Source organism: Berkeleyomyces rouxiae, assembly GCF_048999995.1.
Source record: "Berkeleyomyces rouxiae strain 22BRR77 chromosome Unknown BrBRR77_ptg000009l, whole genome shotgun sequence".
Classification (NCBI taxonomy): Eukaryota; Fungi; Ascomycota; class Sordariomycetes; order Microascales; family Ceratocystidaceae; genus Berkeleyomyces; species Berkeleyomyces rouxiae.
Genome location: NW_027396499.1, coordinates 542589 through 555486, shown reverse-complemented (window position 1 = coordinate 555486; position 12898 = coordinate 542589). Strand labels below are relative to the sequence as shown.

Below are 12898 nucleotides of genomic sequence, written 5' to 3'. Positions count from 1 at the left end.
CGATCGCTTTTTTGCTCTCTTTCCTCTTCCCTGGTCTTGACATTTTATCGCTCTGCTGAGCTTGCCTGCCGCTGCTTTATTTCGCTCACCCATTTTCTCCACCAAAAAACTGATCGACCTTTGGAAAATCTCGAAGCATTTTTTCTTCCTTTTTCTTCTCTTTTTTTCCGCTTTGAGACGAACAACCCGTCGCCCCTCCATCCGGCGTCCCTCGCTCCTCTCTCCGCTGCTCTAAATCTCCTCCGACCCTGCGATCCATAGCCCAAAGCTTTTCTGCTCCTCGCCGTGCTCAAATCAGACCCTCTGCTCCGCTCCTCGTCACGCTTCTTCGCACACACGCCTGCAAGATAGCTCAAGCATTCCGCCACCTCCAAGTCCGCTTGTGTTATCCCCTGGCTAGACTCTGCTTGTGCTTGCACGCTTGCTCCTCTTGGCGATTTCGTGATTAGGCCTCTGGTCCAAAACGAGCCAATACGCACAATAATTGGCTACCTCCACAATCGCTAGCCGTTCGCACTCGCCTCGCTGAGCCAAACTCCAACCTGCTTTGTAAACCCTCATCGTCGACGCCTCACTCTGAATCTCTCTGCGCCGTACCAGCGTCCAATGTATACACGCCTCACACCATAACTCGACTCATTCCGAGGTCGACGGATCTCATATTTAACCCGCGTGCCCTTTAAACCCGACTCGCCTCTCTACCTTTTGCTTTTCTCGCCGATTCGCAGGGCATACCCGCAACCCCGAACGTGTGCTGAAGTCCAATTCAATTCTTCATCATGGCCATCGCCATGGGCTGGCAGAAGCCCGACAACGTCGCCGGCTCTTCTATGCCGGCGATCGTCATCGGGCTGTTTGTCGCTTCTGGTGGCGTGCTGTTTGGCTATGACACCGGGTATGTCTTTAGCCGCTCCAAGCCGTCCGCTTCTTTGTCTCTTGCTAACCAATACTCAGAACCATCAACGGCGTCATGGTCATGACGGCCTTTTTGGAGCGATTTTCCACCGGCGCCACCGACGAAAACGGCAATCCAGACCTCACAACACATCAATCATCATTACTTGTAGCTATTCTCAGCGCCGGAACGTTTGCCGGCGCCCTCCTTGGTGCCCCTATGGCTGATAAATGGGGCCGCCGCCTGTCCATGCTCATTGGGTCTGGAGTTTTCTGCATAGGCGGCATCATGCAGGTGTGTGCATCCGCAATTCCGCTGTTACTGGCGGGCAGGTAAGTTATCGCCTCCCCCAAGGGAAAATAAACCCTGCCGTGGAACGTCATGTCTGACACAAAAACTACGCAGATTTATCGCTGGCGCAGGTGTCGGCACTATATCATTACTGGTCCCATTGTATCAATCAGAAATGGCACCCAAATGGATTCGCGGTACTCTTGTATTCACCTACCAGCTTGCTATTACCATAGGTCTCCTAATCGCCTCTATTGTCAATATTCTGACCGAGTCCATGGATGGCCCCGCGGCCTACCGAATCCCTTTTGGCCTGCAACTATTGTGGGCAGCAATATTATCTGCCGGTCTCAGTGTATTACCAGAAACTCCACGCTATCTCATTAAACGTGGAGATATATCAACAGCCTTGATATCGCTCAGTCGCCTCCGCCGTCTCGATGCAACACATCCTACCATCATTGACGAGCTACAGGAAATTGTCGCCAATCACGAATACGAACTGACGCTCGGTGACGACTCTTATTGGGAGCTTCTACGGGGCTCACCACATCTAGGCCGCCGTACACTAACAGGTTGCTTCCTGCAGGCTCTGCAGCAACTGACTGGAGTCAACTTCATTATGTACTACAGTATATCATTCTTCGACGGCGCCGGAATCACGAACCCATATCTTAAATCACTCATCATCAACATTGTAAACACCGTTTCAACGATCCCTGGTCTATTCGTCATCGAAGCTTGGGGTCGCCGCAAACTACTCATTGTTGGTGCTTTTGGTATGGCAGCCTGCCAGCTTCTCATTGCCTCGTTTACTACTGCTGCTGGAGACGATCTCAAGTCGGCTGCGCAAACCATCCTCATCGTTTTTTGCGCCTTATACATTTTCTTCTTTGCGGCCTCCTGGGGCCCTGTCACATGGGTCGTCACATCTGAAATCTACCCTCTCAAAGTCCGAGCCAAGGCTATGTCTCTGTCAACCGCATCAAACTGGCTGCTCAATTTCATCATCGCCTACTGTATTCCGTTCATGGTTGGCGAGGGCCCCGACTCGGCACAAATCGGACCCAAAGTGTTCTTTCTGTGGGGCGCGTTCTGTATTGTCGCCATTGTGTTTGTCTGGTGCATGGTCTACGAGACCAGCAAGATCAGTCTCGAGCAGATTGACGAAATGTACGAGCGCGTCGACTTTGCGTGGAACAGCATGAACTTTGAGCCCAGTTGGAGTTTCCAGCGCATCCTCGACGAGGGCTGGGGCCAGGGCGGTCCGCCGGGTGCTGCCGCCGGCGCCCAGCAGTCTCCCCCCTACAACGGAGGTCCTGGGCCTGGTGGCCCCGGTGGCGGTGGAGCTGCAGCCAGCAACGGAAGCACGCCTGCAAATAGCCACCACGCCACCGCGACATCCAACGACGTCGAGATGCAGTCGCCGCCGCCACCAGACACTTCTGGCTCCACACACTCCATGTCGCAGCCGTCAACGACCGACACGAATTCTACGTCCTTTTCCTCGCAAGCGCCCAAATCATCCGTCATGGCGCAAATTGACTTTAGCTATTGACGAGTTACTTTTTCTTCTTTCTGATCATCTATCCGCCACTGCCCCCTCTTCACTTTCTCTCTTTCTGTCTCTCTTTCTTCTATTTATACTCATCGGGGGGTGTGTTTCGATACACCTGTCCCATTTGTTTCTTCTTCTCGCCGCTGCTATACATCTTATAGCCCATCTACACTCTAGCATCATCTCAGGACCTCTCCCTTTTATCTCTCTTGGATCATTTAGCTTTTTCTTCTCCTGGTGGATATTTGCATCTTTTTTTGCTTTTCTTTTTTTCTTTTTTCTTTTCTCATTTGTTGAAATTCGCTCGTCATCATACCCTGGAACATTCTCAAGCGTTGGAGTTTTTTGTTTTCCTTGTTTTTTCTTCTTCTTCTTGTTTTTCGTCTGTATTAAATCGCCATATCTCTCTGTATGGACCTATCTTATGTTTCTGTCTTCCTTTTCTCTCTTCTTCTTCTTCATATATACATCACTATATTGAACCATGTGTACAACAGCTTCTCTCATACTTGCTCATGAACTCTTGTTTTCGAGCGTTGAAACATGCATGTATCTCACTCGGCCTTTAGGAAAAATAAAAAAAAAGAGACTTACTTGTTCAACTCTATGATAACTAGTCAAGTTGTATCCGTAGACAAGCAAGAAAGAAAAAAAAAAAAAAAGGGAGCAACTCAAACACAATCTGCACGTATATTATCTCCTCCCCGAGGAACTGCTAGATCGACAAAAAAAAAGGACAAATACGAGGAATTCAGACGACAATAAAAGAACACGAGAGAAACAACCAGCAAAGCTTGTAGGTAATGTAGCTAGTAACTACCTATTTAACAGCATGACACACGACACATGGATAGCAAGACTGCGTTTATAAGAAAGCGGGGGAAAAAAGAGACTGAAGATTAAACTGAAAAAAAAGAAACTTCTAACGGCCATCGCGTCAAAAACAATCAGATAACGAAAATAAAGGGGATTTTTTAATTGTCGCAAGTTATGTATCAGTGTAGAGAACCAAGATGGGGACGATGGAGGAAGGAGGAGGGGGGAGGAAATAAAAACAACAAGGAAAAAAAGAAAGAAAAAAAAAGAGATAGAGAAAGCAAACCAAAAAAAAAAGCCCAATGAGACAGACAGACAGGACAAGATCTTCCATGAAAAAAATAAATAAAGAGAAAAAATAAAAAGAAACAATGTGAAAAGAAAAGAAAAAAAAACCAGCACGCGGTGTATGTAAAGTTTAGTTAGTGCGTGTTGTTTTGCTTTCGTAGCGTCATTAAGTTCTGTGTGCTCTCTCTCTCTCTCTCCAATCTCTAAACAAAATGCCAAAAGGAGACACAAGAAGACACCAGACGACTCGGAGCGGACGGGCGCCTGTACTCTAAAAGAAGAAGCTTCTCTTCTTCTTGACCGACTTGGCCTTGGGCTTTTCCTTTTCCTTGTCCTTGGGCTTGTCCTTTGGCTTACTGCTATCCTTGCCGCTGCCACTGCCCAGGATTGCATCAAAGGTGGCCGTCTGGTCAGTCTGCGCCAGCGGCGACGAATGCATCGAAAAGTCGCTGTTGACGTAGCCGCCAACCTGCGGATCGTACACGGACTCGCGCGGGCCGCTCAGCGGGCTGGAGCCGCGCAGGATCGGGCCCGAAGCGTTGGAGTGCTGCATCAGCGCGGGCATGTTGGTCGTGGACATGCTGCGTGGGTCGGCCATCTGCTGTTGCAGCGGGCTGGGGCCGACCGAGTGCGAGCGCATGTGCATGCTTTCGCGGTACGACATGTTGTGCACCATTGACAGGCGGCTCGGCCGCGCCATGTGCTCGGGCAGGTCGTCGAGAGAGATTGGTTCCAGGCCAATGGCAATGCTGCTGCGATGCGACGACGGCACGCGCGGAGAGCCCAGCATGGACCGCGGGCGCAAGACCGGAGAAGGCGCGGCGCTCTCGGTGTGGATGGAACCAGGGGGTGTAATGCTGGAGCCGGGACCATCGCCCCCACCAACAGCAGCGTTCTGCTCCTCAAGCCCCTCGCGCTCCCATTGCTCTGCCATCTTCCAGCAGTGACTGCGAAGATAGACTGCCTCGGTGCTGAACATAACGGCATCGGCAGACAACTCAACAGTATGACCCTCGCCGGTAATGTACCACTGCTTGCGCACCTTGGGGTGATCGACTACCCAGGGTGCATTTCCAGTGGCTGGCTGGCATAGGAAGTACTCGACGTTCTCACTCTGGCTGACAGCCAAAGAATCAATAACCACCCAAGGAAGGCTCTGGATGATACAGTACATGAAGATCCAGTGGCCAATACGCTGGTGCTGAATCTCAGCCTCGGTCTTGCCCCGAGCCTCTCTGAGTTCCATGGTTTTGAATTCACTGAGCAAACCACAGTCGGGGTAGCTGCTAGGGGTGATGTAATCATAAGACTTCTCCATGACCAGGATGAGCTCATTTTCCTTCATGTTTTTGCGGAATCGAATCTTTTCTTTTTCAGACTTGGACTCGTATGACTCGCTCACCGAGATGAAGCTAGGCAGCTTGGGAGTATCGTAAGGGATAGGAGGAACAACGGGCAGACTAGAGTTGTCGTACTCCGAAAGAAGACGACGCAAGGCCTTGATGGTAGGGGTATCTTCAGAGTTCATGTCATTGAGGGCAGTATCCATGACACGAGTCGTCAAAGACTTGTGGTCGACAATAAGATCGTAAATAGCACACATATCGCGGTACAGGGTACTCAATACCATGCGGTTGAGACCACTCTCCGTGAACTGGTTCTTCTTGCTGCTTGCCTTGGGAGGCCAGTTCCCGAATTTGTTCTTGTAGTAGTTGGTGACTAGATTACGCATGCGCGCAAACGACATGCGCCATGTCCGGTAGTCAACAGTCTGGAACTCCTCCAAGGAAGTGGAGTTGGCAACGCCGGCAAAGACTGACGGGAAGTTGAAGGTCTCGAGCTTCTCGTTGAGGGTATCAAGTCGCTTCATCAAGTCAAGGTGGGCACGATCAAGAGCTTCCCGAGTGGCTGGGTACAGGCTGTCGTACAGGGGCGACTTGATTTCCTGGATAGCAGAATAGTTGCCAACAAAATGGGTAAAAGCGTCGTCGTAGAGCTCACGCGAGCGCATCTTTTCGCCCAGAAGAAGTGCCTCAATAATACCGGTACGGCTAGAGCCTAGATTGGCAAGATCCAGAGATCGGATGTAGAAGCCGAAAGCGACATCCACCTCCTCGCCAAAAGACTCGCCACTGAGACTCCGGTATCCAAACTCCTCTAGCATCGTAGCAACCTGGAAAAGAGCAGAAGTTGGAGTGGAGTGCGCTTTGGTGCCGACAAGAGGCTGGCCAGTCAACATGGCAAACAGATTCCGGATGGCGACCAAGCGCTCGGTAGAGTTGGGAGCAACATCAGACTGGGTCGAAGGCGGACCGGGAATGTACAGGGTGTACTCTGTATGGTTATCCAGCATGGGAGAAGGACCAAGCATGGCATCGTTGACAGCAAGACTATTGCGGCCATAGAAACTACGGCCACGAAGATGCATGTTTTGGCCCAGAGTTTGTTCACTTATAGATTCGCGAAGGATTCGTGAAGAAGCTATGACAGTAGCGGGAACCTTGAAGGAAGGCCCACGACCATCGGATTTAGGAAACAAATGAACAAGGACATTGCCATTCTCGTTCCACAATTCCGGAACCTAGACAGTGTTAGCTCTATACGACAATGTACAATTTTTTTTCTTCGTATAGAAAGCCTCTAGCCGTCTAAGGTAATTAAACTTACAGTTTCGCCGTTCGTGAGGTAGTTGAGGTTATATTCTTGCGAGGCATCCTTGGTCATGATCCATGCAGCCATATCAGGTCGCTGAGACTCGGTAGGCTCAGGATTGTGGACCGTTACCGTGGAGTTGTTGCGACCCCGGATGTTGCCCAGGAACGAAAGTCTGCGAGATTGCCGGTGGGTGATGGTCGGCTTGAGGGCTTCGGGATCCAAAAGACCGCCCGGGGATGGGCCAGATCCCAGACGCTTAGACAAGGGAGAATGCCCTGAAGGACTCCGGCCGCGTGAGCTAGAGGGACGAGTCTCATCATCACTATTTGAAGCCGGCACAATCTTGAGCGAAGAAGCACCCAAAGCGGGGAAAGACGAGGTGTGTTGCACAGGGCGGGCATTTCCAGATGACTCTGAGGAAATTGTGCTCTGTGTCTGGCTCCGCACAGGCGAGATGCGGCGAGGAGATGGCTCTTCTGTAAAAAGATTGGTCGAAGATGGTGTTCTCGTGGGAGAAACAGGCTCTTTACCAGGAGGCGGCGGGGGTCTTGATGATGGCTCAGAGGGGATTGTGAGAGGTAGCGGAGGGGCGGCAGACTTGGGGCGCGGAGGAGGAGTGGCAGTTGCAATGGGACCAGTAGCGTTCATTGCAAGTGAGTACCCCAGATCAAATTTGAAGTTGGAATCCATAATAGAAGAAACAGGTGACAATGGTGACACTGGAGAAACTGAAGAGACGGGAGACGTTGTGCATGCAACTCCAATGACGGGGGAGACAACCTCTCCGCGGGGCGAAGCCGGCATATTATCAGCGGTACAAAAAGAGGTTTCGGCAGATGAATCTAGAAAAGTACTAGACTCGGGAGTTTCTGGTGATTCAGGCCACGATCGCTGCTGAAATTGTCGCACAGAAGCTTTTTTAAGGTCGCTGGTAGACATGGACGAGACCAGCTGTGGTATGGGAGAAGTCGAGGGAGAGGTCGAGGATGAAGGCGAGGCCGAAGAAACCGACGAAGACAGACAGGGCGACGAAGGTGATGACAGAGAAGTGGCCGAAGCGGAGGGGTTCGACTTGCGAAGGAAAGATGGACGCAGGTGTAGAGCGTCAAGGTGGAGCAGCTGGCGAAGGTTCGCAACTGAAAGGCGAGAAGCAGGACGGTTAGAAATAGGATGGGAGGGAGCCCGAGTTTGGGGAAGTCGAGGTATAGGTTCTTCGGGGTGGCGAATAAAGGTCTGTTTTTGAGGTTGACTACGGCTGCGAGCACGGTTCTGGGGGGGAGGTTGAGGTTGGCTCGGTTTTTGCTTTTGAAACTTTTGCTTGGGTGCCAGGTGGGCGGGCTTCTTAAGTATTGTTCGGGGTTTAGAGGAGGAAGAAGTAGACAATGAGGAGCAGGGTGCAGCAGGCGAAGAGGCATCACAGTAAGCAGCCTGCATGACGCCAGTAGCAGAAATAGAACTCGCCCCAGGCACAAGCCTAGGCGACTCAGCAGGAGACATGGGCGCAGCAGGCGAGGGCAGAGGAGCCGATGCCTCTACAACACCCTTTTGCTGACCGGGGTGCTGCTGGTTGGCTGGCTGAGACTGCATTGGGAAAGAAAGACCAGAAGAGCAGGGAGCAAAAAATAATTAAAAAAAAAGAGTAAAAAAAATCAAAAAAGAAATCCCACAACAGGAATAGGTAACGAGAAAAAAAAAAGTAGAAAAAAAAGAGTGCACCGATATGTCAATAGCGAGCTTGACGAAGGCTTGGATAGACAAGCACAAGTACGAAAACAGCGGCCACGGTACACGACGGGAAACGCACTAAGTCCGGCTTGGGTAACGGCATATAGTAGTAGATATATGTAGCGTAGCAACAGCAAGCTGCAATGCAGAGGGAAAACAAGGCAAATAAACAACGGATGAGGCAGTAAACCAGGCACAACAACGATAGCCGAGATGCGGATGTGGATGGGCTGAAATATCGTCACGAAGACACAAAAGAGCAAGATGACAAAGACGCCCTCTGCAGTGGTAGCGAAGACAGGTGATAGAGAAATGGACAAGACAAGTCTGTGGGGGTAAGAAGAGAGCAGCCAAGGCGGTTCAAGACGCAGTGGAATCGTCTGGATTAAGAACAAATCCAACAACGACCATAACGAAACAGACCAAGACAAAAAGCCCAGACCAAGGAGCACGAGAATGAAATAAGAATTAAATAGAGACTCACAGGGATTAGGATTAGTTCAGGTCGGCTCTTTTCTGCAGAATAGACTCAGTGAACAGTCCATAGATGCGGTTCGTTGTAAAAGATTCCTGTGCCATGGCACTGTTTGGCTGGTGGATATGTCTGAAGCTGGAGGGCGGACTTGGAAGGGGTTGAGGGTGGAGGGAGCATTGACTATTGCCCAAGCAAGGAGCACAACATGGTACAGTATACCACTAGGGTTGGCCACAGCTTTGTGGTGAATAAAAGGGCAGCTTAAAGAGAGACTTGAGGGCTGGCGTCAGGCGTTTGCGCAACCATGCCCTCATTAGAGTCTTGCGGATCAATGAAAGAGCGAGATCCACGAGAAGGCGGGTGTAGAGTCGTCGGGTTAGCAGTGTAGCGGCCGTAGCTATGGGAGTATTGTCAAGCCGGAGTACACCTCACATCGCCCTGGTTACTGGCAGCCCTAACATGTCGATTTTGAGAGCACATATGTTGAGATTTGATGTCGATGTATCCATGTGGGTAGCATGCAGTAGGTTGCTTTTTGCAGTGGCGCAGTTGTCAAGTCAGCAGTCAGACTTGCATCTTAAAAAGATTAACCTCTTTTTATTGGGCCAGGCGCAAACTACAACAACACACAGCTGGGCCAAACATCCAAACAAAACATGCAGCCCATCCACCAAGGGTAAAGACAGGCAGACGCCGCTTTTCCACGTCGGGAAGTGAGTCGTAGTAGCCTACAGCTTGCAGATCTCCTGTGGCTTGTATAGACTTTGCTGGAAAGGCCAGTCATCAAGAGGACCACGCAGTGGCAACAGCTTATGCGGGAGACAGATGCAAGGCGTTACAAGCCAGGTCCTCACTCCAACGACTATGCAGGCAACATAGAAAAAGGGGATGGGGCACCACAGGGCCAAAACCACCCATGAATGCAGGTCCCGAAAGGCTCATCAGAGACGAGATCCCTGGACTCTCGGGCAACGGACGGCCACGCAAGAGAAAAGAAGGAAAATTGAAACATGGAGAGGTGAGCCTCATCGACAACAAGCCTAGGCAAGAATGAGGCTCTATAGAGGGTTCTGTGTGCAAGTACAGACAGGCGCAAGGACTATGCTCTGTGTACTTTAGGAGTCTGTGTCTGCATAAAACCACACAGGTGCACATGCATTGTCTAGAACATGTCCCCTAGAACAAATTGATGTGGACCAAGACCCAGACCGTACCTGTATCACAGAAACCTCGTACAATATCTGTGCTGCCTCAAGCTGTACACGTATCCTGGTGATGGCTCGACTTGACTGAGCTCAACAGACGAGGGTGGATTAAAATAAAAACACACTGAGGCAACTCAGATGAGAGTTTGTGACAGGCCTTGTCCAACCGGGACCAACAGCACCGGCAAAGGCAAAGGCGAAAAAAGTACCGACGGCACTTGTCTACAAGCACAGAGAGCTCAAGCAAGCCATGTGTATGCACAAATGTAGCACGACAGCTCGTATAGCTAGATTTTGATCTAAAACAGCGTGCAGGTTACCATAGAAGGCGGAGACGGCAAGCACCGGAAGCACAGTAGGGCCGCAAATACAGGCGAGGAATCCGTATTGGATTGCGTTGCGGTCCGCAGCGCGTGCATTGATTCGTAGCGGTTCGTCGACAACACGATCGAGCTATGAACTCTGCAATACAGCATGAGCAGAGGGTCCCTTTCCAAGTCTGGTTTCCGCGTGGTCGTCGTCATGGCTATACAGGGATGAAAGATGTTGGGAGGGGGAGCCTGATGGCCGGGGTGGGAGGAGTCCCAGTATACTTTCCAGTAGGGTGCGCTTTGGTGCAGAACCGAGGTACCGCCTGTCAAGCCCAGGGATATGCGGCGATCAATTTTCAAAATAAATTGAATGGATGGCCGATGGAAGAGCCGTCCACTAGCACGCAATAGACCGATGAAGAGGCACAAGGCGTCGGCGATGGCGATCAGAAAGGAGAAAGGAGAGCGAGGGGGTTTGTCGTGAAGATTCTTCACAGATCTTTTGAACAAGGAAAGAACGCGCTCATTACTGTGGAGAGAACGGCCAGTATGTTGGGGGAAGGTGCGTGAGGTGAAGCCTTTCGGACAGGCAGGCAGTCGCTGCAGGACAAAGTGTACAACTAACCGCAGGAAGCTCCCCAATCCAGAGGCAACGAAACGAACCTTCCTTGCCGACACGGCACTAGAAGATACCGTCTACGTCCAAGGGCAGCAGCATACGTAATGCCGTGTGGGTATTGGATACTGGATACTGCTACAAGCTACAAGCTCTCAACCTGCTCTCCTGCAGGTTTGGACGTCATCGCAATCGATAAGCGTATATAGAAGGCCTTGGTGCGAATGCTCCATGCTAGCAAACGGGCCGCCGATCGACAAGCTGACAAGTCCTGAAGAACGCTATCCACCGCTTGACTTACAAGTATTTACAGATACACTTCATTCATGTGGACAAAAAGGCAACGAAAAGTGGAGATGGTGATGAAATCAAAGCTCTGGCGCTGCAGCCAAACTGGGTCATTTGTTGGTTTTCCTTGACAGGGCCCACTTGATGGGATAAAAATAGATTTCTCGGCTGCGCGGTCTGCAATTCTTGCTGCTCAAAAGAAAAGAGAGCCAGCCCACATGGATACTTCGGTACATATGTACATGCATATGTATGTAAGTACACAGGTACAAGCCTGCCTACACACATCCAGGGCTCGCTGTCTCTTGGTCATCTAGCTTGGAGAAATGTTTCTTTTTTTCTGTGGCTCAAGGATTCTGAGAAACAGAAAATAAGAGCGCTGTGCCAGATCGGCCAAGTCCTTGAGTCAATAGGGATTTTCTGACAGCGCCAACCAAGAAAGCTTTCTCTCCGTCGCTATTTCTGTTGGCCGCCATACTTGAACTACTCCATAGTTAGTTACCATAATAGATGGTTGGATATAGGCGATCCAGATGCGCCGATACTCGTGGTCTATTACCTGGAATCGATGCTGGCCCGTGCTTGCGGCATCATCCAACATCCAACATCACTCGTGAGATATTTCCTACCTGTTGCCGCTCTGCCCCAGCCAATGCTCTCGCTCCGTGGTCTTCGGGTTACTCGTCCATCCTAGCCCATGCCATGCCATACCGCCTCAACCCCAGCCTTCCGCTCTGCTTGTATCCGCCAAGAAACCCTGACAGACAGCACAACAGCCTTTTTCCTGTCCTGTCTGGTCCCTCTTGCCCTTTGCCCCTCTCCCCGCTCCTCTTTCGGGCCACTGTCTGCTCCCGCAGACTTCACTCCAGGGAACAGGAGAGCAAGAAATCCCAGCCCAGCCCTTGTCAGGCAAAAGAAAGCAAAAGAAAAAGCCTTGAAAACCCCGAAACTCCGCCCCTGGCTAGGCGGTCTTCCTTTGACCTGCCAGCCAAGTGGCGGGCTCCAGAGCCAAGCTTTACAAGTACCCTCTCAGTTTTTCCACACAGCATGGTTGCCGGGACGGAAGAGTGCAAGGGGAACCACCGTCTCCTAGACCACCCTGAATCACCGCAGGGGGAGGTCAGCCATGCAAATATTCATACATAGCCAACTACAACTAAAGTACAAGCGCAAGTAAATGTACCTGGAGCTCCTGCGGTAGGGGCACGGTGATCTTGGGCCACGACCATGAGGTGAGTGCCATTCCCATGCAATGGAACATGAAAATGAGCTGGAGCAGCAAGTCCAAGCTTCTAGTGAGTCTTTTTTTCCGAGCCCTTGGGGTAAGGTAAGCGTCTGCGGATCTGGACGAACTTGAACCTGTCTGTCTGTACTTTACTTCACTGGTGCATAGCTGGCGACTCCGAGTCCAAGACACTGTTGCCGAAGGGGCATAACTATGCCAAGGCCAAAAGTATAAGTACGGCAAGCTGAAAAATCAACGACAGCGTGATGTCCCAATGGCCCCTCCTGGGCGTACAATAAAGGCAAATCGTGATCTTATTATGGGCGCATATTGCAGCGGAGATGTCGATGAAGGGGATTGAGGTCCACAGCTCGACATTGTACAAAGTTGCCTCACAATCAAGACCCGCCAACTATAAGCTCCGTCAACTTGAGCTTCTGGGCGTAACTGGAGTGAAAGTGTTTTGTTTGGGCGTAACTGGAGTCAAAATGTTTTGTTTACGGGCAACGATTCACATGCAATGTTTAAATTGGCCTGGTGGGTGGGCAGT

General features: G+C 50.8%; 2 protein-coding genes across 2 annotated transcripts; one reads left to right on the top strand and one right to left on the bottom strand.

Moving 5' to 3' along the window:
• Positions 1-779: 779 nt before the first annotated feature.
• On the top strand, positions 780-2744 carry BROUX77_006740 (uncharacterized protein; the record flags this gene model as incomplete). Its single annotated transcript, XM_073751758.1, has 3 exons — positions 780-895; positions 955-1227; positions 1301-2744. The coding sequence occupies 3 exons, from the start codon at positions 780-782 to the stop codon at positions 2742-2744; spliced, it is 1833 nt and encodes a 610-aa protein (XP_073602887.1).
• Positions 2745-4119: 1375 nt separating this feature from the next.
• Positions 4120-8090, bottom strand: BROUX77_006739 (uncharacterized protein; the record flags this gene model as incomplete). The annotated part of the gene is made up of 2 exons (XM_073751757.1): positions 4120-6429; positions 6516-8090. 2 exons carry the CDS (start codon positions 8088-8090, stop codon positions 4120-4122), a joined length of 3885 nt encoding a protein of 1294 aa, XP_073602886.1.
• Between the last annotated feature and the right edge of the window lie 4808 nt (positions 8091-12898).